The sequence below is a fragment of the Rhinolophus hipposideros genome, assembly GCF_964194185.1.
Source record: "Rhinolophus hipposideros genome assembly, chromosome: 5".
Taxonomy (NCBI): Eukaryota; Metazoa; Chordata; class Mammalia; order Chiroptera; family Rhinolophidae; genus Rhinolophus; species Rhinolophus hipposideros.
In genome coordinates, this window is record NC_138051.1 from 82832751 (window position 1) to 82857438 (window position 24688).

A 24688-nucleotide genomic window follows, 5' to 3' on the forward strand; every position below is an offset into this window, starting at 1 on the left:
CCATCCATCATTTACAAGTGGCCAAATATTCTAGATGCCCTTTGGGGGTACAGCACCCCCCTTTCTGTCTCTAAGAGAGTTCATCTGGGTCAATGCCAGGAATGAGACCAGAGCCAGTTCCTTTTCTTTAGTGTCTTATATTTGCTTTGAAATTCATAAAGTGTTCTTTGGGGACAGAGACATTGTAAGAACCTCTGAAAATCCCCGGGACTTGAGCCTACCCACATCGATTTTCTTTTGCCTCTGACTCTAATACATAATATTTATTCTTTGATTGTTAATTTGACTCATAGTCTCATTTTTTAGCGTTAACAAAACAATAAAGAAAACTTTTCCTTCCTTTATTCCAGGACTCAAAACAAAATGCAAATATACTCCTGGCATTAGTTTTGTACAGATGAATGTTGTTACGATATTTCTATTAGCATGCCCATGTGCTTGACAGTATTTCAGATGGTATTAATGGTCTACCGGCAAGAAAGCATTTTCTGCCAGCCTGGTGCAAATTGCTAGCACCTTTAAGCCACTCTTCCTCAACTTAGCAGCAGTATATCATCATTACTTGTGGCTGGACCATGAAATCACATTTGTCAATGCCTGAATTGCTCTTTTACTTTTAATGGTATAGAAACCCATTTTGTTTGGAAACGGGGTTAGCTGAGTATATTTCAGAAGATATAGAAACATAAAAAGCAACCACCATCTAGGTGGTTTGGGGGATAGTTAGGATGTTTCTTTTCTGTGGTCAGTTGATCTTTGGATGACAAAATCCATGGGACCATATGGAATGTATTCCTGAATGGAATCCTGATCAAGTTCCGAGAGGAGGGAAGCACACTATAGAACCAGTGTGCTTTCTTTTATATCATTGAGAAAGAGTTCAATAATATTAATGATAATAGTTTAAATAAGTTGTACGTTTTTCATGCCCCAGGTTCTATATATGCACTACCTCTTATTATCCTATACAAAACCCTATGGTGAATTAGGAAATGGGGGAACTGAGGCTAAGTAACTTATCTCACAGCTGGTATATGATAAAGATAAAACTCAAAGTGAAGTATCTCCAGAGTTCATAGTCTTAACTCCTATGATGTACTGATTATGGCTTTAACAAAATTAATATAATGTCTAATGAATAAGATCTATTTTTCGACAAATAGAGTGTAAAAATGGTGTTGTAAAAGTTATTTGCTGTGCTATATAAGAGTTTTCTCTCTCAGTTCTTCAATTTAAAAATTTTTACTCCTTTGGGACTGCCAACACATTTCAGATTTACTCTTTTAGAACTCTAAAGAGGAACTGATGCATTGGGGACCTATTCAAGGATCAACTCGATTACTTTGTCTCATCTTCCTCTGTTCTCTATTCCTTTTATCCCAAATAGATTCACCCAAGTGTAAGAAACGAGGTATTTCTGCATAAATATTGGAACTATGTGTATGAACCAGTTGGGTCTTAATAATTTCACCTCAGAATACTCTGCTCTTCACAGTATTATAATTCAACAGTGCATGTTGTATGTGTCTCCAGGAGTTGAAATACTTGATAATAGAACCAACAGTACAAATGCAAATAACCACAGGAAGCCAGTGATATAAAAATCTCAATATCTGACCAAAATCGGGTGGGGACACACACACACACACACACACACACACACACACACATTTATTTGAAGTAGAATAGAAAGTGACTAATATTTTTTTTCTAAAATTCGGTTCTACTTAAGTAAGTGTCAAATGCATGTAAATAATTTAAGTACTATCTATTTGAAGATCTTTTTGTGCAACTTATAGATTTTTCAATGTGGTTGAGGACTGAACTCATTACATTTTTTTTTATCTAAGTAGTAATGCCCACGTGCCTCTTTTAATGACATTACAGAATTATTATTCACGAGGCCACACTTTCTGAGGATAGTCACTTTCTGTTGAAGAATTGATTTCAGTCTTTGTTTAAACTTTCATACTGGTTGCTATATGAAATGTACAACTGAATGTTACTAAGGATTTAATATGAATGTATGTATATGAATTTGATGAGGCTTGCTCAGCTTTCAGAGTAGTCCCTATGTATGAATTCTGATATTTAGAAGGTTATTTGCTCTTCAATCAGTCTAGCAAATGGGACTCGGGGCAAATGAACTCATTCTTATGCACATGTTTCTAAAACAGTTCTCTCTAATGTTTGAGATAAATTAAAATAAAAACCAACAAGAACATGAAAAGAAACTAAGAACAATGTTAATGTGGCAATTTAAACCAATTGGGTTTTCCAAATGACCTTCCATCTTTCACAGTTTTTAACAGTATGCAAGATCACTATCCTTAGTGCCAGATACTATCAATCTGGTGTGGAAAACTTAAAACTTTTTTCTAAATGTCTTTAAAGCTGGGATGGAGAAGAATGACACTCTCTCTTGCACTTCTTGCAGGGTGTAAGGTTGAATTGTGGCTATGCTGTCCTCCCAACATATCACTCAATTGTCCAATGTAGTTTCCTCTTTTTCTAGCCTATACCATATTCCAAAATGATTTTCTATGGAGCTTTATGTTTGAAAGAGAGTTGGTGGAGAGGAAGGGTTGCTTAGAAGGACCAAGCCCATTATATTTAGAGGAAGTGAATCCATGCAGCTGCTTAATTAATTGGGTGCATATAGAACTCTGGCAGTTTACAACTTTGGGTACTTTTGATTTTACCCTGCCTGTTACTAAGACTCTTTAGCTTTATATTTGCTGCCAATTGCACTCATCCATTGCACAGTGAGCAGAATGAAAGTTGTTATTATACTTAATGTTGTAGCCAAAGAAGACAGTTACAGAAAACCCAAAGTAATGGAATGTATTCAAGGTGAATCTGGCACAACTCATTTGCCATTTCTCAGTAGACTGTTCTGTGGTGACTGAAACTTGAGAGGAGTCAAAGCTTCTGAAGATGGATGGCATCCCTGGAGATATCCATCTGCTATAGGGTAGGATTAAGAGTTATAGAGGGTTCTTTTCAGAAAAGTGTATGCTCCTTTTCTATGTAGATATGTGAGAATTTATGCAACTTTATTTTGGAATAATAGACTTCTGAGTACCAGGGAGGACCATAATGATCTCTGATTGTAGCTATATTAATAGGTATAACTGGCTTCTTTCACCATAGGCTTATTGATACACCAAGAAATTAAATAGCCCTTCTGTTTTTCTCTCATTGCCTGCACTCTTCTTTTTTTTCTGTGAAAAAATAATACTTTGAGGAAAACTTTAAATTGTACACTCTAATCTAAAATTGTTAATTGTGCTCTCCATTATTTGCACTTTTTCCTTTGATACATCTATATATTATACTTTATGCCAGATATCTAATATCCCAGAATGTAGGCTAAAAACAGATCCATAGTTGCCTCTTTCATGAGTTTTGTTACTGTTGTTGTTTTATTTCTGGGTAGTGAGAATAATAAGTCAGCTTCTTAAAATAATTTGTTTATAGGAGAAATGAATGGGGAATCTTGCAGACATCTCCCACCATGGACACTCTTATCCCATCCTACCCTTCACAGAAGGCAGGTACAAGTTTAGCCACATGTGGAATCTGCCAATCACTCTTACATGGAGGTGACCCTAAGATTCAAATACCATGGTAAACTTCTAGTCACCTGACCTGATGATATATTCAACTCTAATATATTTTATGGCTTTTAAACTTTTGTTTGTAAATGGTTCCCAAACCACCTGTATTGAGATTTTGATTTAATTTTTTAAAGTTAGTAATTTGGAATGGGATTCCCTAAGGGCTAAGAGTCAAAAGTAATGGATTAGAATTCACTAGTTCTGCTTGATCACTGTGAGGTTAGTTGATGAGACAGAATGTTTCCCAAAGCATGGTTTTGGTATGTTGTGATTTGAAGCATATTTATTAGGGATATATCTCTGTAACACCACTCTCCAAGTCTATCCTGGAGAGAGAAATCATCCAGGGGTGGTAACAACAGTTACAAAACAAAGAAGGGAACATACTAGCAATTAAAACCATTATGTTTGAGGTTTAAAACTAATTAGATATTGTATACTTGGGAAACGTAGCACTTACACGCTTTATGAATGGATGCTTGTTCAGGAAGGACCTCTCATGAGAAGGTGAGAAAACGACAGAGACTAGGTAAACACATAAATAATGTATTTATTAGCAATAAGAAAGTATGGGTGCTCAAAAGTTTGCAGATGCTATATCATTATATTTATAGCTGCTTTTATTTAAAGATACATACTTTGGGTTTCCTTCTTTTAAATGTGGAACAAATATGGACAAAGGGGTCATCTGTAATACTCTACCTATTTAACATAGGGATGCCAGGGCCTCCTTTATGGAATAAGGAGTCTCACTTGTCCACCAAGGCTTAAATTGTCTTCTTTGACTTCCCTCTGCTGGGAGATGGAGCGGCTAGAAACACTTGAGTGTAGAACATGAGCCATGCTTCTGGTTGGATACAGTAGAGTGAGAATAGAGCATGCATGACTGAGATACTGAGAGTCCCCTACCACATTATGAAGCTGATTGGGCAGATGCATTACCCACAGGTTAAGGACATCTTAGTGCCTCCATTGACCCAATTAAGGTATAGCTAGGGTGAGATGGAGAAGAGTGAAGGTACACCCATTTCTGTAAATGGCCAAACTTCTCACTGATTCCCATTCCATGCCACATTGCTAAAACATGATGGAGCACTGCATAGCTAAGACTAACCTGACCTCAAACCTGTTAACCAAGGACAGAGTGACTTCGACTCCACCTCTACTAAAGATAAATTGATATCTATCTCTAAAAACTTCATAAAACAAACCAAAAAACCTAGGATGTTTTTTAACGACTTATTCACTTTTCAGATTGTTTTTTAAGCTGTTTTTTAAACTTTAAAGGCAACACTGATAATGAACGCTTCCAAATGGTAAAACAGAAAATCCCCTTCAAATATAACCGGCCCGTAGAGGAGTGGCTGCAGGAAAAAGGTAACCGTCGTTAAAACTTTCGTTTTAAATTCATTTGATTCTAAACCCTCATTTTTAAAGCCTGCAAATAAATGTTCCTTAAATGATAATCGCCTGCTGCATAAATGACTGTTTTAATTTTCATTATAATTTGTGTCAGCTTCCACCTGCCATATGTTGATAAATCATGCTATAATACATTGCCATTAAAATATAGTTAAAGGGACTAACATCTAGCTTGCTATCAGCCTGACAACCACAAACAAAAAATTCCAGGAACCTCTAACAAAGAAATGTATTATGGCAATTTAACCACTGCATGATGTTATTTGTTAATTTGTTTTAAATTACCAAAGCTTTCTAAAGAAATTTCAAAACCACTTTTTAAACTTACGTCTTGAGGCTGTTTTGGCTTTACTCTCTGTAGCGTGGTTAACAACCAAAACAAAAAATCATAGATAGACTCTTGTAACTTAAACTGCTTAAAAAAATGTTATAAGGGGAGCAATGTTGTTGTTGTTGTTGTTTACATTTGTTTATAAACAAAGAAAAGAAAGAGAAGATGCATTTTGCCTTTAGCTTCAAACGCACAGAGGCAAAAGTGTTTCATAAGAGGTTAATTGTGTCCTAGTTGCTGACTGAAACTAAAAACAAAAACACACTTATTTTACACTTTGGTTGTGTGATAGCCTTGTGCATTTGATATTTATGCAACAAAAGTGTAAGTGGTTAGGACAGTGAGTTGGAAAAGGAAAGGCCCATGAAAGGCAAAACAGCAGTTTCTGATTTGCTGACGAAAACAACCACTTTGTTAATAAAAGAGGGCAGCGGTTATACCTGATGTTAGAATTTTCTGTGTGGCTTCTTTTTGTTGGGATGTAAACCACTATCTCTCAATGAAGAAAAGTTTCTGTCTTTAAGAAGCTATTTAGTCTGTTCTTTCCTGAGCCAGTATAAGCTTCTCTTGTCTCAAGACCTTAAGTGAGTTTTTAAAATATGTAGAGATTTGATCGAGTTATATATAAAAAGTAATTGGGCATATTAGTGTGCAACTTAAAAAGCAAAGGACTACTACAGTTTTAACTGGGGGAAAACATTCAGACCTTTGAACACGGAAAATCCTCACTGAGTCTTAACTGTTTGCCCTGTTTTTAACGTATGTGGTCTAATTAAAAATAAATTAAGAATAACTCTAAAAAGCAAATAATTTTGTCTAGTAATCACTAGCTTATAAAGTCCCTTTAACATTAAATATGATGATTGCCTCACTTTTTAAAAAGGAAATGAAAACTAGATGCATGTCTGAGTCTCATGTGCCTGAGAGAACTTTTTTGTTTCTTTCAATTTTATGTTAATAATATTTTATTTTACTCCATTGCCTTTTGAAGCCTAAGTTTAATAGCATGCCAGGCGTTTTCATTTGTATAAACCATTATAAAGTTATTAGTAGGCTTTTAGTTTTCCTTATGATAGCATTGTTATCAGTTGGCTTTCATATAAAAAGATGCTTTCAAGCACACAACAAATGGAGGGGTTGGGACTGGGGCAGGGGTGGTTCGGGTGGGATGGAGGGAGGCATTCTAGTTTTTCAATCATATATGTATCTGTTTCTATGTGCACATAATATTGAACAGAATCATTTGCAAACTGGGAGATTTTGTCTTCTACGTTATTTTAACTGATATTACTCTTTTTTTTGTAATTTGGGTATGTAACATGCATTCGTTCTATTGCTTTACCCCTTCCTCTGTCTAGCTAACTTTCCCTTCAAAAGAAATGAAAAAATATATATCAAAGACCTTATAGAGACAGTGAGTGAAAAAGGGTAAAGACAGAAGAATGATTAGGCAGACGTATTAGGTAGTACTTGGAATATCTTTTTAGAGTGATTTCTGTCATTGGGGGAGATGTCTGGGGCGCAGCATTCCCCAGTCTGTTTTCTGACTCTGTCTACTATTGACTGTCTTTCTGACCTTAGACAATCCACTTAACCTCTTTATATCTCAGATTTCCCATCTGAGGAGAGGAGAAATAATACTGCTTATTCCCCAAGGGTGTTCTGAGGTTTAATTAATTAGTCTTTGTGTAACATTGACTGGAGATGTGCAAAGATTTCATTTAAGCAGTACGTGAATTTGATGTCCAAATAAGGTAACGGTAGCTTCCAAGAGGATAGGTACTGAAAACAAAACAAAAAATAACCTGCTACAAATCCTGTACTGGTGTTATAACCAAATTTTGTGTTATTGATGCTAGAATGGTTCTCAGATTGAAATATATGTGTAGTTATAAATATCATCATTGCTTACTATAAAAAACATGATTGATTCTAATGAGTGACAATGATGAGATTGGCATTGATTTTGAGAAATCTTGGGCAAATGATAAAACTCTCTCCAGCCAGTCCTTAGGTACTGCCTTCAGAGGGAGAGGGTAGTGACGGCCGTTTCATGTTTGTTCACTTTCTCCTGCTTAGCTGAGTGAGATAAATTGATCAGAGGAAGAGATGGCAGGAGACTGAGAGTATCCCACTACTACTTTATTGACTGCCAGCTTTACTATTACCCACGTAATACAAGGTACAGAGGGCTAGGCAAGGGTTTTGAAACAGAAGAAAAGCAGATCTAGCCAGAAATAGACCATGACACAGAGAAGCAAATAAAAATCTAAGTACTTCCTATGGCGTGATGGAAAATTGAAACATAGCCTTCTTCCCTGTCTCAACAAGTATCTTGTTCTCAAGAAGTGATTAGTCATAGTTCTCTGGAAAGACAGTGATAGCTAGAAGTGGAGCAGTGGCTTAATCTTATAGCCCAGGAAACATCTTGCCTTTTTCCATGCTTGAGTTTCTCCACTTTGTGGAGTTAAATATGGCAGCTGGAATAAAGAAGCTCCAGCATTTCTAGCCAATGTAATTCAGCTTTGCATTTCAGTTCTCTCTGACTCTCTTTTTATTTTCAAACATTGGCAGAATAATATCACCAGGAAATAGATGAGCACCATTATAGATGTGAAGTACTTTCAGGAGTATTAGTAATATAAAATGTTCTGTCTATAGTAGTTAGAACCATTAGCTGATCATCAGGACTAGACTACATACTAAAAAAGAGATGAATAAACATTATAGTTGGACAATAGTTGTGTGAATGGAAGAGATAGTTTGGTTTTGGGGCTATCTGGTATGGGACACTAAATTTTAGTCCTAGAGATCTCCCATCATGCAGCTTCTTCTTATTTATTATATTAAGAGGTCCCCAAATGCCTATGTGCAGTTGAGGGCATATTTATCTTCACTTTCCATCATGGCATTTTTGAGGTAGTAAGCTTAAAAGCTGTTGCCAAAAACCAACCAACCAACCAACCAACAAACAAACAGTAAAGAGGTCTGAGCTTCAGGCCATTACCCAGTATTATTGTGCTTTGAACTTTTGCTGCATGTTGTGTGAGAAATAAGAAGCCAAAGGACAGGCAGTGATGTGCATGCACAGGGCACTGAAGGAACTGGTGGGAAAATAATGGAAATCTAATAGATCTATTTCGATTGCACCCTTAGGATCTGGGTGATTCTGTTATCGTTAAGGCCAGCAGATTTCATTTCCATGCTCCAGATATTTTTATAGAGTGAAGATCCTTTTCACTATCACAAAATTCTCTGGCCAATTCCCCATACCACAGGGTTCGAAGCGTCCAATGACATATGACTTGTAAATCATACTTGGCTAATATGCCCTTAAAAGTTGTCCAATGAGCAGAGTTGACTCTTATATAAAGATTTCCTTCTGAGAAGATGTGTTTTCCTTTCTTTACCTCTTCCATATTGTCCACTGTTATACATTAAGAAAGTATTCCACATTATACACCAGAAATGTAAGAATAGCTAATCATCATGGACTTAAAGACCATGTACTAATAGTAATAGAGGTTAAGAGCCCAAATATCATAGTTTGCCTCTATTCATATTGGAGATTGGGGAACAAAAACCTCAGTCTTTTAAAAATATGCTCCCTTTTATTAAACAGGTTTTACTAAACATTGTTTCCAGTTATTCATAGCTAAAATAATTCAGACAATTAAATTAAGAATGAGCGGAGCATTGTCTCATCACTGACTAAAGTGGAGAAAAATTCAGAAAGTATATATTTAATTCCATGAATGAGGTTTTTCCCCCTTCTCCTGAGAAGCAGAAGGAAATAATCTGGAAAAATAATAGAATGGAGAGTTTAAAAAGCTTTTGGGGTTTTGTTGGGAAAAATCTAGAAGTGGTTTGGAGGAAGATAAGTTGAGTTACACTATTCTCAACTCTACTCTGCCATAATACATTCTGAGAGTTTTTGGTCCACAGAAATATAAATAGTTCCCCAAATGGGAACTCCAAATAAAGTGAGCTACTGATGTCCTTCAACTCATAAACATACCTCTATAACATTTTAAGGAGTTTTATGTGCTGCTTTTTTCATTAATTAACCCCCCTCCCTTTTTAAATGCATCGATTTGAAATGACATCTCCTCCCCTCCCGAGGAACATTATCAATGCCTACTTATTTTCCATATTTTATGAATACATTTAGTTGTGTGACCATAATCCTCTCACCCTCACATTAATAGAGATAAGAAATGATTTGTCATGTTGTTTATTAAAAAGCAAATATAGATAGAATATTAGACACTCTGAAGATTCCAAGGAAATGAGATGTTTGATGACTTTAATATTCATTTTTATAAGTATGTAATGAATCCAAGTCTCTTAATTAGAATTTAATTTAATTTCAGTTAATTTATTTTAATTTAATTATCAGACCTAGTTTTTAATTCAGTGTTCTGAGTTACCTCACCCAGCTATTGTTTGCATATATAACTCTTTTTAGTTGTTACGTTACTCTGTATGTTAAAAATCAGTGCAATAGGCATTTATGATTTATTATCATCACTTAATTTGGGAGTTTCTTTCTTTTGTCTGCTACAACCACATACCCAAAAAGACTATAATACTCTTCATTATTGAATCAAGTTTCTCCTTCCTCACAATAAAGAAATAGAGACTCGATTATTCAGGTTATCTGGGATATTCAGCTAGACAGTGGAAGAGATAAACATAGTGAAATTTTACTTGCTAATATCTGCATTGAACTTTTATTATCCAATTTTCTCCCCTTCAATTACTCAAGGAAGCCTGTTTTTATGCCTGGTCCATTCAGACCAGGCAAGGTAAAGAGAGAAAATGTATGGGAGTAATGACGTTTCCTCCACCCAACCCACTAGGCCGGCAGTTAACCATCTTCAACACCCAGGCGCAAATAGCCATCGGAGGAAAGGACAAAGGACGCCTCTTCCAAGGCCAGCTCTCTGGGCTCTATTATGATGGTTTGAAAGTACTGAACATGGCGGCTGAGAACAACCCCAATATTAAAATCAATGGAAGTGTCCGGCTGGTGGGAGAAGTCCCATCAATCTTGGGAACAACACAGACAACCGCCATGCCACCAGAAATGTCTACTACTGTCATGGAAACCACCACTACACTGGCTACTACCACAACCCGCAAGAATCGCTCAACAGCCAGCATTCAGGTAAGCCTTTCTCTAACTATTAATTGATTCTGCTTTTCTGTCTTTAGACATTGCTATCATGCTCAGTGTTGCTATATAGGGAGAGAGTCTGAATTACTATGTTTATAGGAAGCATGCCTACAGATACTCTTAGTGGTAAGACCCAGAAGTAGAGAAAGACAAAGTCATTGCTAAAGAAGTTATTAAAGTCTTGTGTGAACGCATGGGTTATTACTCCTATCATATTTATCACTGAAATGGTAAAGCTATTATTTGGAATGAGCAGTGGTCAACACTTTCAGTATGAAATATGCCCTCCCCTTATTTGATTACCTTTCTTTTCAATAGCCAAAAGAGAAAAGCAGGAGTGGAAAATTTGTTATCATAAGAAAGACTATGTCCTAGTGTGATTCTATTCACATCCTCCCGATGGCTTTACTGGAATATGAATTGTTCATTTTTGAAGCCAATGGATATCACTAAATCAAGGGCAATTGAAGCTAGAGGTTCTACTAATTCTTATAAAATGCAGTCTTTGTGTTTGATATTAAGTGTTGATTAATCACGTGTTATTTTTGTGCATTTTGTTTCCTTTATATTTGACCAAGATCCTAATTACATTAGAAAATGTGAAGGTCTGAGTTTAGCTATGTAGGAAGTCCTTAGTTTTGTAGTAACATTTTTGTTTTTTTCACTTAAAAATAATTATACTCAAGCTAAAACTTAATGCTTTGCTGACTCCCTTGGCATTTCATAAATCTAGTTACTAGGGGGTAGAAGGTTAATCGAGTTATTAGCCTTAAATGCTCTGGCATAAAATAAGACATTCCAATTGCTTGTGGGGGAAACAGTCTAGTTAGTGTTTGCAAAAAATTCAGTAGATAAGTACTCCTCCTTTCTGTTTCTTCATTTGAAGACCTTATCCAGGAGCTCAATTGAGTCTTTGATGTCACCCTTCCATTGACTTTGGTGGACATTGTAAACTTAAAGTCAATAATCAATTAAACTCCCTATGTGTTCTCATTCCTCTGGATTAAGTTTATGTGTTAGGTAGAGTTAAAAGTGTTGTCTTCCTTTTTCCTTTTCTTCGAGCAAAAATATCCAGACAGCTCCTTCCATGATTCCACAGGAATGATATGGAACTGTATGCACTGATGATATTATCAGGCCAATTTTATGTGTATTAGAAAGGCTCCAAGAGCCTGGTTAGGATAGCTGTCTCATAGTCGCACGTGTTGTTACATGCATACCTACACACATGCTCAAAAAAGAAAAAAAGAAAAAAGCTTTTTCTCTGATATTAAAGCAATAACTCCTGACACTTCACTCTACTCACTGAAAAGAAGATAAAAGGCAATATATATTTCTATTATGACTCTCTATAGCTCAAGAGCAGATTTGTTTATTGTCAGTGAAAGGATAGCTCTGTCTGCACAGGTCTTGGCAGACTTGTTTTGTTTCTGTCAGAATACATTCCACTAACTCTGTGGGAAGTAGAGGAGCAAATGGCTTTTTCTTCTTAGCAATGGCTAGCCCTGCAGTCTTTTTCAAGGCCAAATTTTCACTGACCTCAGGAGGATTTAATATTACCCAGGGATTCAGGGACTAAGCCATGGTAATTATTGGATTTTGGCTTTCCCTCCTGCAGCAAATACATAAATGGGAGCAGATTGGGTGTTTCCACAAACTGAGACAGCCAGAGCTTCTGGACACATGTAGGGTACAAAGTACAAAAATCTTGCCAGTGATGATGACCCTAAACACCATAGAACCTGTTCTCAGTTTAAAGGATGTGTTCAGCTGGAGGATGCTTTCTAACAGCCTCCTGTCTGTTGTGTGTTTCTTTTCCTTTGTGTCCAGGAATAATTGGATTACATCTACATGTCTTTCCTTTTGCTTCTATCCAGGCTATAAAAATGAGTTATCAATCTGTTGATGCTCTTTGTTTTTAAGGGTGTGTAAATACATACTCTGGAGGAAAGCCAACAGACTAGCAGGATTGGATTAGAATGAGATAAGGTATAAAAGAAGCACCATGTTCTTTGTAAAGATTAGCTAGAAGAAATAACTTTATGCCAATGTTTTGGGGCATTTTTGTTCTTGCCAACTAACCACAAGAACTCTATCCTCAGCTCTGTAAAAACTTAATAGCCTGCTTTGTCGGAAAGCCAATTGTGATCTCCAGTACATTTTGTAGACGACATCAAGCCTACGTTAGAACTAGGGATCCAACAACCTTTGGATTGTATCAAAGGTTGAGGACAATTTCCAGACGCTGAATACTTTGGGTGAAGAAGGTAGGTCTCAGAAGCTCCGACATGCCCTGTGTGATCCAGCGAATTTTCTTGGATAAAGTAGACTCATAAAGATTTGAACTCTGGGAGATACTTCAGAAAGGAGAACACAGAAGTGGGGAAGACTGGATTTCGTATTCATTGGGCCCATTTTTCACTTTTCCAAACAGTACTCTGTTCTGTCCTACTTTGCTTTGATAACATTGCTAGAGCAAGATCATTCTAAAATAAGGCTTCTAGGAGAAATCAAATAAGCCTGTCACTCTACAAGCATAAAAACCTGGTTATTAAAAAAATCTACTGGTTCCTTCTTAAAGCATACGCCAAGAAAACATCATTTGAGCAGTTCGTTTCTGATAGACCTTGGTTAGTGTTGATTTGTGATGAAAAGAAAACTGCAGAGTGCTTTCAGTGCCGCTCTTAACTGTGTGAATGTGAACAAGAAGTTTTTGAGTTGATACAGCCCTCCAGTGAGGGCTGCAACCCACTGGAAGTAATTGGTGCTTTGATCTTTCTGGTAACCTAGGTTGTTACTTATGGATTACATGGACTATGCTAAGTTACTCACAGCTATAGTGCCCAAGCTTCAGGTCGTCACCCTATATTAAGAAGGATATCTCTAGGTGCTCTCCGAACTAAAAAAAAAAAAAAAGTTAAGATTGAGAAAGCAGGTGTGCGGGTGATAGTTCTCAAGTGAAGTTCTGCCACTTAGAAGATGCTCAGTAAATATGTATTGAATAAACCAGAAAACAAGATAGACTTTATTACATTTCTACTCATCATCTAACAACTAGAAGTGGCATGGCTTGTGAAATGTCTTCCCTCTAGAATGATTCGTGTGCTTTGGATAATTTTAATTTTTTTCCAGTGGTAAGGCTATCACAGAGTAATTAAATGCATGTGCTTGGAGTCAGATATGCCTGGGTTTAAAACCTAGTTTTTTCGTCATATTAGATTAGTGACCTTGAGCAAGTCACATGTGCTATTAACTATTGCTGTGAAACCAACTTTCCCATTAACCTCAGTGACTTAAAACAACAACTGTCATTGGATCTCACAATTTTGTGGGTCAGAAATTTGGGCGGGGCTCAGCAAGGCAATTCTTCTGCCCCACATGGAGTTGACTCCAGGGTTACTCAGTGGCTGCTCCGGTCTGCAGGTCTTACTTCACTCACATACCTTGTGCCTCGGTGGGTTAACTGGAAACACTTGACTCAACTGGGTCCATTTCCCTCTCCATGTAGTCCCTCCAGCAAAGTAGTAGGACTTCTTTCATGGAAGCTCAGGGCATCAGAGAGGGTTTTCCAAAGGATAGGAAGTCAAGGCTGCCAGTTTCTTAAAGCCTGGGCCTGGAAACTGGCACAGTGTCACTTCCACCACATTCTATTGGTCAAAGCATTCACAGGCCTTTCTCAGTTTCAGGGAAGGAGGCATAAACCTCACTTCTTGATGGGAGGAGTAGCAAGAATTCGAAACCAACCTAAGTCTACTGCATTGTAAAATTAGGGAAGTGGGGTTGGGGAAGAAGTTACTACTAGTACTTACAGCATATGAGTATTATGAGGATAACTGAATTTATGTAAGTAAAATGCTTAAAACAAGTACAGTATGAAGAGTAAGACTAAATGCATTTTATTTAACCTTATTATTATATTCTATCCCCAACATTTGATATGCAAGTCGATGCCCTCTCAAGCAAGAGTCTACCCCACAAAATGGGGTTGCTTCTACTGAGAGTAGTGTTTGTAATTTAGAGCAGGGGCTCGGGGGTTTTGGCAGGATAGGGATTTGAAGGAGGGTCAGAGTAGAATTTGGAGGCTGAATAAAAAGTCTCTAAGATGTCAAGTCTCTGATACTTCACTATCCATGTTTAACTTTTCCTTTTGTTTCAAAACCAACCTGGAGTTCTATAGTTCTTGGAGACTATGTTCTGCGATGAAGTATGTCTACCCACATATATTTGTGGAGTTACAAAGAAGAGGAATTCAGGATCCTTTCCATCATAGAGCTTGTAATCTAAAGAGGGCAAGAGGGCTTGACATGAGCTATCAATATGAGACAGTGACTTACAAATGGTGGCATGTTGGGAGTGAGTGTAAGGGATAGCTTGGCTGGATCTCATGGCTTGGTTAGGTATGAAACTGGGCCTTGTCGACGAGTAAAATCAGATACGTGGTGAGAGGCACAAATGCCAGGTTGGCTGAATGTCAGAAGCTAAGTAGTTCAAGTGAGAGATGGTAATTCCTAAGGTTAACAGTCAAGACCAACTAGAACAGAGAGTGCATGAGGGGAATTAGTCAGAGACAAGAGATCCAGATTCTGAGAGTGTTGGTCTGATGCCTCTTCCCCTCCCCCAAATGGGAGAGAAACAAAAGGGGAGAACTGGATTGGGTTCCCTGTGGGTCTTACTACCAGGGAACCCCCAACAACTGTGCAGGCATTTCCATTACACTACAGCCGACCCAATGTCAGTGGGTAACTATCATGACTCTGATAGGTCAATTTCTAAAACAGAAAAGTGAACTTAGTCTTCACTCAAATTCCTTAGTTCTAATTCAGGATGGAAAGCAAAGTGAGAAATGAATCTTTTAGTGATAGCTTTCAGCCACTAAGACCTAAATGTTCCTGTGAGACAGTAAAGGGCCAAAACGAAAATAATTTCAAGGATAATGTGTATTTTCTTACCTTGGGCGTCCAGACTGAGTTGTTATCAATAAAAAAAAAAAAAAAAAAAAGAAAGAAGGAAAGAAAGAAAAAAAAAGAAACCAAAAAACTGTATTCTGTGCAAGTCACTATTTGGAATCATTTATAAGCTGTTGGCAGGAATACTAATCATGACCCATTTTTTCTGTGTTGGGCATTGATGAAGTCACCTTGACATTGTCCAGTTCCTGGCACGCAAAAAATTACCAGAAAATCACAATGCCCGGCCTCGTTTGGAACTATCCTAATAAACAGTAGAAGTGAAAGATTTGCATTCTTACCTCAAACTCACAAACTTGGTGGTCGAATGTGAACCACTTTCAAAAATTCCAGAGGGAAGCCAGAATTTTTCAGCCTTTCTAACAGTACCTATATTGGAAGTCCTCCTTCTGCTCTGCTTTCAGATTTCAGCTAGGAACAATAAAAAGCACATTTCAGCCTTGATATTGATTATTGCAAAACAAAACAAGCAAAAACTTGTGATCGAAAAGTTGATCCTTCATACTGCATGTTCCAAGTAGAGTACCAGCATGTTGAAGGGAAGGGTGTGCAGTTCAGAATCAGAATGTCTGCATTGAACCCCAGGTTCTTCCAGTTACTTAGCTGTGTATCTCTGGACAGGTTAATTAGCCTCTGTTTCATGATGGGTAAAATGGGCAATAACAGTACCTTCCCTATAGGCTTGTTTTGAGAAATAAATATGATGTGTGGAAAGAACTTAGGCCATGACCTTCCCCATAAGTTTTCACTAAATGCTAGACATTAAGAAAGCACTTTGACCCAAGAGACTCTTCCAGAACTCACAGAGCCTCACAGAGCTTAGCCTTCCCATATGTTTGGATAAGCACAAGAAGAACAATTTTTTCTACATCCATACAAACCCACAATTACCCAGGATTTCCTCTAAGGGTCCCAGATTGAACCAGAGCCCTGGACTCATCAATTAGAAGAGATTTCTATGGGATATTCTTTCATTTTCTGGAAGGGAAATTGGCTTTGCTGAATAGTTATTACACACAGAGTGTTCTGTATGGTTGAAGTGTATGACATTGCCATTTGTCGACCAAATGGTCAAATATCAGCCATTTTATATGTTTCAACAAAATACAGGACACTTTTACAGTGTGTTGTTATCAATGACATTTTGAGACACTGGATAGACCACCAAAATGTCTCAAGATTCTCTGAATAATCCAACTATCTTGGATTGGGATACAAGATAAATCCACCTTACCCTAATACCATCCTCTAACAGGATGTAAGATCATGTTGTATCAGAATGGTTATACTTACCCCGAGAATTCTCCCCTCTGGGCCCCTCCATCTTTACCCTACTGCCACCAGCTTCATTGAAATGAGACAAGGCGTCCACAGAGTTTTCAGTCCCTTACTTTTACCATTAGACAACAGAGCCTCCAGGGGGAGTTTATTTTTAGGATCAGGGCTGAACTAATATTGATTAACAGCCTTATATAATGTGCGGCTCCAGGGCTCGTTCTTTTCCTGCCAAGCCTCATAACTGGGGAAGGCACTGAAGATTTGTCAGTCTAATTAGACTTCCGCTGCCAGCCAAGAAATATCTTGTCTCCTTTTTACCCTCATGCAGATACTTTCTTTTTCCCTCTCAGAGAATAATTTGGGGAGAAGGAAATTGGACTCTAATTTACTCATTACCTGGTAAGACTCTCCAGTAACATTTGTTCTCTGGAATTGCATAGTGCTTAAAAAAGGAGCTTGATGTGTTACCTCCCTCTTAAAGACTTACATGTTGACTGTGCGGATAAGCCATGGACGAGAACGCAGTGCAGTTTCTTTTCATCCCTTCTTTAATACTTGAATTTTAGTGGATGAGATCAGCACTTCCCAAAGCTGATTTTAGTCACTTGAAGGGTCCTCTGAGAAGGTCCTCACAGCAGACAGGTTGGAAGCCTGTGAGTTGCTAGGAGAACTTGTACAGATGCCTTCTAATTAGGTTGTGATACTTCTAGGGTGGAATTTCCACCGGAACTGCTGATAAAGTGCTAGATCTTATTTTGAGCCATCTGAACAGCTGGGAGGAAAATGGGGTCAGCCCTTGGCTATTCACTTTGAGGTACCCCAATATTTTTAAAGCTCTGGGTGCTTTTCTCCATCACCTAACAGACTACGTGGCCAAATCTAGAGGCAAAATCCTTACCGTGTTCAGCACAGCTCTCCTCCTTACTGTCTCTCTGACCATATTTTCTATAACACTGTTCCAGGCACACAGTTCTTGAACTTCCTTGGGCCAGGGCCAGGATAAGGGAGAGAAGATTGAGGTAGGGTTGTACAATCGCAGAGTCAGATCCTGTCTGTATTTGAATGTTGATATTTTGTTTATCATGGATTTTTACATTGATGTTGATTTTCAAGTATTACAATAACATATGAATTACATCGGTAACTGAGTTTTGGGGAACCCCCTTAAATGTTACACCTTAGATAAGTGTCTCATTAGACCCAACCCTGCTTTACCATCCCAGGCACATCTGTGTCTTTTCACTTGCTCTTTCCTCTGCCTGAAAAACTTTTTCCAGCTATTTGCATGACTCCCTTACTTCATCCAGGTTTCTGCCCATGTGGAACCTTTCAGAGAGGTCTTAGTCAACCATGCTTTATAAAATAGTACTCTCTCTCACCTCCTGCTTTATTGTTTCTCATTGCAGTTACCCATACCTGACATTATAGCATACATTGGTTTACTGTCTCTATTCATTAGAATGGGAGTTCTAGGATGGCAAGATCTTCATATCAGGTGCTATGAGAGCACAGAAGCACAGAGTAAACCCTCAGTCAATACTGGTCAAAACATATGCATGGGCAACCGTCCTCCAGCACCTTCTCAGGGAGTACACATGCCTCTTAATACTTACAGGTTGAATCTCATTTCCAATCCCCAGAGACCCTCTCTCTGGTGAGGCTCACTAGTGGGGAAGGTCACCAGCATGGTTTTGCTGCTCTTGAATTCTTGTCTTAAGAATGAGGAGTCCCAGGGATGTCTCTTTGTCTCTGGTGGGCCAGATTGTTTTTGTTGGCTTCTGATCCTCAGTTCTCTCTCTCTCTCTCTCTCTCTCTCTCTCTCTCTCTCTCTCTCTCTCTCTCTCTCTCTCTCTCTCTCTCTTTTCAGTACTTATTTGTTATCGTAATAGGAAGGGCTGCTTCTAGCACTTAGAGTTTTCAAAGCACTTTTGGAAATGCAGTTCCAATTCCCCTCTCTGTTTCTTTTCTCCTTACTCCTTTCCCTTAATTCTTAATTTCTACAACCAACCTTTAAATATAAGCAAATAAGAATTATGTTTAAAGGCCCACTGCTTCTATTTGTTGGTATGGATAGAAAATTAATGTGGTTGTACATGTGTGGATAGGTCGGTGGGAGTCTTCTATCTGCTTTTAGTTTCCTTTTTTGTTTTCCTTATGGCTGAGTGTGAATGCATTTATTCCTGCTCACGACCCTGTGATTCAGCTGGCTCCATAGTTACCTATTTTCTTTATGATCTTTTGAAAGAATATGGTTGGAAAATACTATGAGAAACCATTAGATTGAGAGCAGGCATGATCTCCATGTAGTTCATCACTCAACATTCAGGGCCTATAATAGTGCCTGCCCCAAAGTGGGGCTCAATAAATATTTGTTGAAGAAAAGAAAAATGTATTAAGTAAATGAATGCTTACCTGCAGAGGGGGCAGTATTATTCATGTTTGAAGGAGACAAAGAAAGCTGTGAGAAAGCAGCCTGGTATGAAGGAAAAGAGTACATCGAAGGAGGCATTGGGAGACTTCGCTCTTGGATAAAAAAGTAGTTAAATCCATTACTTTAGACAGACCTTCCCTTACTAGTACTGAGGGATTTTGGCTAAGTTGCTTTTTGGAGCTCAGTTTCATCATCTAAAATATAGAGATTAAAACATCAACTTCATGGATAGGTTAAGATAATATAAGAGCTTAAACTAGTGTGACTTAATTAAAGATTATTGTTGTTGTTGTTGTTGTTGTAGTATTTTAAGATTCCAATCCATGTCTCATTAGCATCTAAATTTTTTATTTTCTCACTAATTAGTCATTTAACCTCTGACATGACCATTGGCTTCCTTGGTTCTCCACACTTTCCTCATGAGTAGAGTCGCATTATCTCCAATATCTTTATTTTTTGAAACAGTATCTAACATGGTGCTTTTCACACATAGTGACAGTTGAATGGTTGGATAAATGAATTAGATGGAGGAATGGGAAGGACAGTTGAGGAAAGAAGTGAGAACAAACAGAAATACTCTGTAATTACTTTGCTATGAAAATTATTATCTGCCCATTTCATGGAATGAATGACTAGGTTGAGAGACATGAATAGAATATATTTGATGTAACTAAAATAGTAATATAAATAGTGATCTCTCTCTATATCCCCCTTCTTTCCTGAAAGCTGTCAAAAGAGGTTCCTCAATGTCCACCCTTATGTAGAAGACAAACTACTTAATAAAAGGGCCCTTGAGTCATCAAAAAGAATCAATGATTTCAGTTTAAACTGAGGTCCAATAATTGGTCTATTTTTTTTTCTGAAAATACATCTTTTTCTTTCTATTTATATATGACAGGGAAATGACTTCCAGCAGTAATCATTGCTAGCCAGACTTCAAGATGGATATTTCTACTCTGTCTTTGACAAGACAGTAGGAGGGGTGGGATGTGCTTTCATACCTTTCTGGTGCATGTTTAAATGATTGTAAAAATTAGAAACACACTGAGGCTGTTATGACATCTCTGCCTTTTGAAACCTTTTAATTAATACCTTGGGTTGTCTAGAGAGCTAGTTCTGTTAGCTAAATGGAGAATGTAAAATTTTCCTTGGTTTTCTCATCATCCAGGGATGAAGTTGCTGGGGAGGTAATTGCACACCGTATCTGTGGTAACTACATAGCAGTCACTGAGAGAATTACTTGCTGGAAATTTGATTGACTTGTGTACACAATTCAGCCTCTTCTATCTCTCATCACATCTGATGGTGTGTGTGTGTGTGTGTGTGTGTGTGTGTGTGTGTGTGTGTGTGTCAGAGAGAAAGAGAGAGAGAGAGAGAGAGAGAGAGAGAGAGAGAGAGACAGAGAGAGACAGAGAGAGACAGAGAGAGACAGAGAGAAAGATGGGGTGGGAGGAGAGAGAGAAAGGGAGGGAGGAAGGGAAGGAGATTGAGAGAGTGAGAGAGGTCATGTATATTTGTATGTATTATCTAGAATAGTGCCTCTTAAACGGTTATGTGTATACAGCTCACCTGGGTGATTTTATTAAAGCACAGATCGTGAATTGCAATTCATTTCTGGGGTGGGGCCTGAGATTATGCACTTCTAGTGAGCTCCCAGATGACATCATACCATAGTATGTGGACCTCATTTTATGGATCAAGAATCCAGTAGATGTTTCCAGTTCCCGTTGAGCCCTTGTAGCATCTGTTTACCTATCTCTTCCAAATGGTCTCCCCAAATTTAGTTCAGGGCTCTTCGAGACAGGAAATCTTGCTAACCTGATGCATTATGTAAACTTATTCCATCAGACAGTTCCTCTCCTGGTTCCACTTGTCTCCTCATCCTGTCCCTTACTCTGCTACATACCCCCAAGGCAGATGGGGGGTAAAAGGGTAGATAGAATTGAACTTGTCATAATATTTACCCCCCTTTCTGATGGGAGACCTCCAATGAAAGCAGAAGGATATGAAGGATTTTAATCTGTAGAAACAATGGCGAATCATCTTGAGCGGTATAAATATATAAAATGACAGATTTTTCTCTTCTACCTCTCTACTTCCTCCTGCGATATGGAGAGACATATTCATGCACACACAGCTCACACTATAATGCACAATGAAATTTCACCCAGCCTTTATCTCAGAGCTGCTGTTCTGATGATTAATGCCCCACTGGCTGGGAAGCTGTTCTCCTGAAGAAAGACAAGGAGAAAGGAAGACGCGTGAAATCTATCTCTGAGGCCATTTCTCATTATTATTATTATCATTATTAGTTCTTACTGCCCTATCTATTCTGTTAGAGAATGCTTGATCTACCGGTAAGGGGAAAGGATGACATTTGAAAGTGGATTTCATGAGAGGGAAATGAGCAAGGACAAAGAAATAGACACTTTTTACTAAAGAGAGTTGACCGGTATGAGGTTTTGTTTTTGTTGTCATTTATTTTGGGGTTGATTTGTTTGTTTTATTATTTTTGTTGTTTTCATTTTAAAGCTGAAGATAATAGATGCCTTTATCTGTGTCTTCTGTATACCACCCCCACCAGGCATTTACTTTTGCGTGTGTGTTTTTTTTTTTTTTGTCTTTATTAAGTCTCTGTAAGAATCAATATGATATGACTTATGCAAATGTTATTCCTGGCCATTTATGCAAAAGACTAGACAGAATAATTTCATTGCTTTGTAACTCCCATAATATAATTGCTTCCATATCCTAATTGATTTCAAGTCTTGAAAGGGCTACTTTAAAAAAAAAAAGATTTCTGTATGTATGCATTGTACAAACCACAGTATCTGATTCTCGCCTGTTTCTCATTCAAGAAAAGGGTAATCGCTAAGTAATTCCTGGCTCTGTCATTTAGGAAGGCTTACAGTCCTTGTTGGAAAGATGGGACCATAATAAAAGCTCTATCACAACACATGTGTCTACTGATAAAATATCGAATTCATAACTTAGAGAGTTTAATCTGATTTAGAAAGTGCTGCATTTTCAAAGTTGAATTTATAAAGACCTTGGATTTATAGCTGTGGTGCCTAGATTTAAGTTCAGTTTTAGTTGGATTTTGTAATCAACAAAATTTTGTAATTAACAAGTATTTGAGTAAACTGAGTACCTAATATGGGCCAGGTACTGTCCTAGTCACATGGGCTACAAAAGTATGCAAAACAAACAAAAAACCTTTTTTTTCTCATAGAGCATACAACCTATTCCACAATCATTCGGTACCTCATGAGTGCCAGGCTTTGGGGAAACAAACAAAAAAATAAAAATATTTCTGCCTAAAGAAACACAGTCTGATAGGGTTCTTAAATATTTCCTAAATCTGGGAAGATGCATTTTTAGGTCCATTTTCTACGGAAACTTTAGCACGTTGATCTGCTGCCGTGTTTCCCCGAAAATAAGACCTAACAGGAAAATAAGCCCTAGCATGATTTTTCAGGATGACATCCCCTGAACATAAGCCCTAATGCATCTTTTGGAGCAAACCTCAATATAAGAACCGGTCTTATTTTCGGGGAAACACAGTATTATAGTTGCAGAGGCAGAAAGCATCTGTATTTATATGGGTCAATGCTAAGAATAAACACAGATGCAATGTAATTTTGCTTATGTGTAGAATCTAAAGAACAAAATAAACAAACAAAACAGAAACAAACTCATAGATACAGAAAACATTTTGATGGTTGCCAGATGAGAGAAGGATCAGGGGTGTTGAGTGAAAAAAAAAAGGAAAGGATTAAGAAGTATAAATTTATTGTTACACAGTAGTCATGGGGATGTAGGGTATAGCATCAGGAATATCAATAATATTGTAATAACTATGTATGGCGTGAGATGGGTACTAAATGTGTTGGGGTGATGGGGGGGGTTGGGAGGTAGTGTGTAAAAGGTGAAGGGATTAAAAGGTACAGATTGGTAGTTACAAAATAGTCATGGGGATGTAAAGTGAGGATAGGGAATATAGTCAATAACATGCTAATAACTATGTATAGTGCCAGGTGGGTACTAGACTAGTCAGGGGTTCACTTCTTAATTATATAAATGTCTAACCACTATGTTGTACTTCTGAAATTGATATAAAATAATATTGACTGTCAATTGTAATTGAAAAATTAAAAAAGGGTGGAAAAGGTGAAAGGGAATAAATATAATAAATAATAAAATTCAAGGAACATAAACAATAAAAAAAGAGATTGGAAAATCAAAAAGAATAGTATTAATTTCTACTCAAAAAAGACAAGTTTCAAATGTAAACAAAGTCTTCTTTGACCAAAAGCTATCAACAGTAAACCAGGTTGCAATAGTGATTGCGTTTAAAACATATTTTGGTCTCGAGGACTGAGTTTACAATATTTAGTGCCAATATTTTGTTGATTGGTTTGAAATCCCAGTCTCTTGGAATGTTCATATTGGCAGAATGTCGGAGACTGTAATTGTTGAACACACACAACTAGCTGAGATTTAGAGATGGGCCAAGTTGGTTTCAAGTTCTGGTTTATCATTCAAAGCAGTAGATCCAGGCGTAAATTGCTTACCTGCCATTTTTTATTTAAATAATAAGCATGTATTAATTTCATGTTTTAATTTAATTTTCTGTGAATAATACATTTGCATAGCTTCAAATCTCACATAGCACACAGACTCCCCTTTAGGGAAGATGCACCATTATTTCAACTGCTAGGAATGTTAGCTGTTGGTTTTCAGCTAAGTCCTTCAGCAGGAGCTGCCCTTGACTAAAGAAGCACCTTACCCAAGGTCAAGCCCTTTTGTGGGGGTGGCCCATGTCTAGTGATTAGTGGATGGGCTGGGGGATATGTAAAGACCCAGTCCCTGGTCTTGAGTCTGGACAACTGGGGAGGGCCTCCCAGTTCAAGAGCTCCCTGTGAATGTTGGGGTCAGCTGAGGTCTTTGTTGCAACTGCATCAAAGTTTACCTCACTCGTGTTCCCAGACTCCAATGGCACTCCCCCTAAAACTTCCCACACATTAAACTAGGTCTCCGAGTCTGTTTCCTGAGAAACCGAACTTAAGGCCTAAGAGAAAACAAGCAAAACCAGAATAAGAGAAGTCTCTTTCCCTATTTCACCCTATTTCACCCTATTTCACCGAGACCTACTCCACACTGGTACCCTTTCAGATGCTTTTTCAGACATCTCCCTCCGTATTTCTAATAACCTACTTCTATCTCTAGACTTTGCAGCTTTACATATTAACTAATGATTTCTGACTCTGGAAGAAAAAGACTGAGCTTTCTCACTTCCTCCATCTCCTGACACACATACACTTTCTCACCTCCAATTTCCCAATAAAATTTTCACATTTTGAATGAATCACTGTGCCAAGTTTACATTTTAATGACTTTCATCTATTGAGAAAAATGTAAGACCATACATGCACTCATTTATTCCAAAAATCTTCACTG

The 24688-nt window shown here is 37.7% G+C and overlaps 1 protein-coding gene across 31 annotated transcripts in view; it reads left to right on the forward strand.

Moving 5' to 3' along the window:
- NRXN3 (neurexin 3) overlaps positions 1 to 24688 on the forward strand; it is a 1519061-nt gene that overhangs the window by 1371846 nt on the left and 122527 nt on the right. For 20 of the 31 annotated variants that reach the window (XR_013993472.1, XR_013993473.1, XR_013993474.1 and 17 more), the window contains 2 exons: positions 4908 to 4997; positions 10236 to 10543. Coding sequence is in view for 28 of the 31 variants with exons in the window: in XM_081050416.1 (XP_080906542.1) it covers positions 4908 to 4997; positions 10236 to 10543 (398 nt within the window). In the remaining 3 variants the exon portion in view is untranslated. The remainder of the gene's footprint in view (positions 1 to 4907; positions 4998 to 10235; positions 10544 to 24688) is intronic. The other 11 variants (XM_081050419.1, XM_081050436.1, XM_081050414.1 and 8 more) reach the window with 1 other exon arrangement.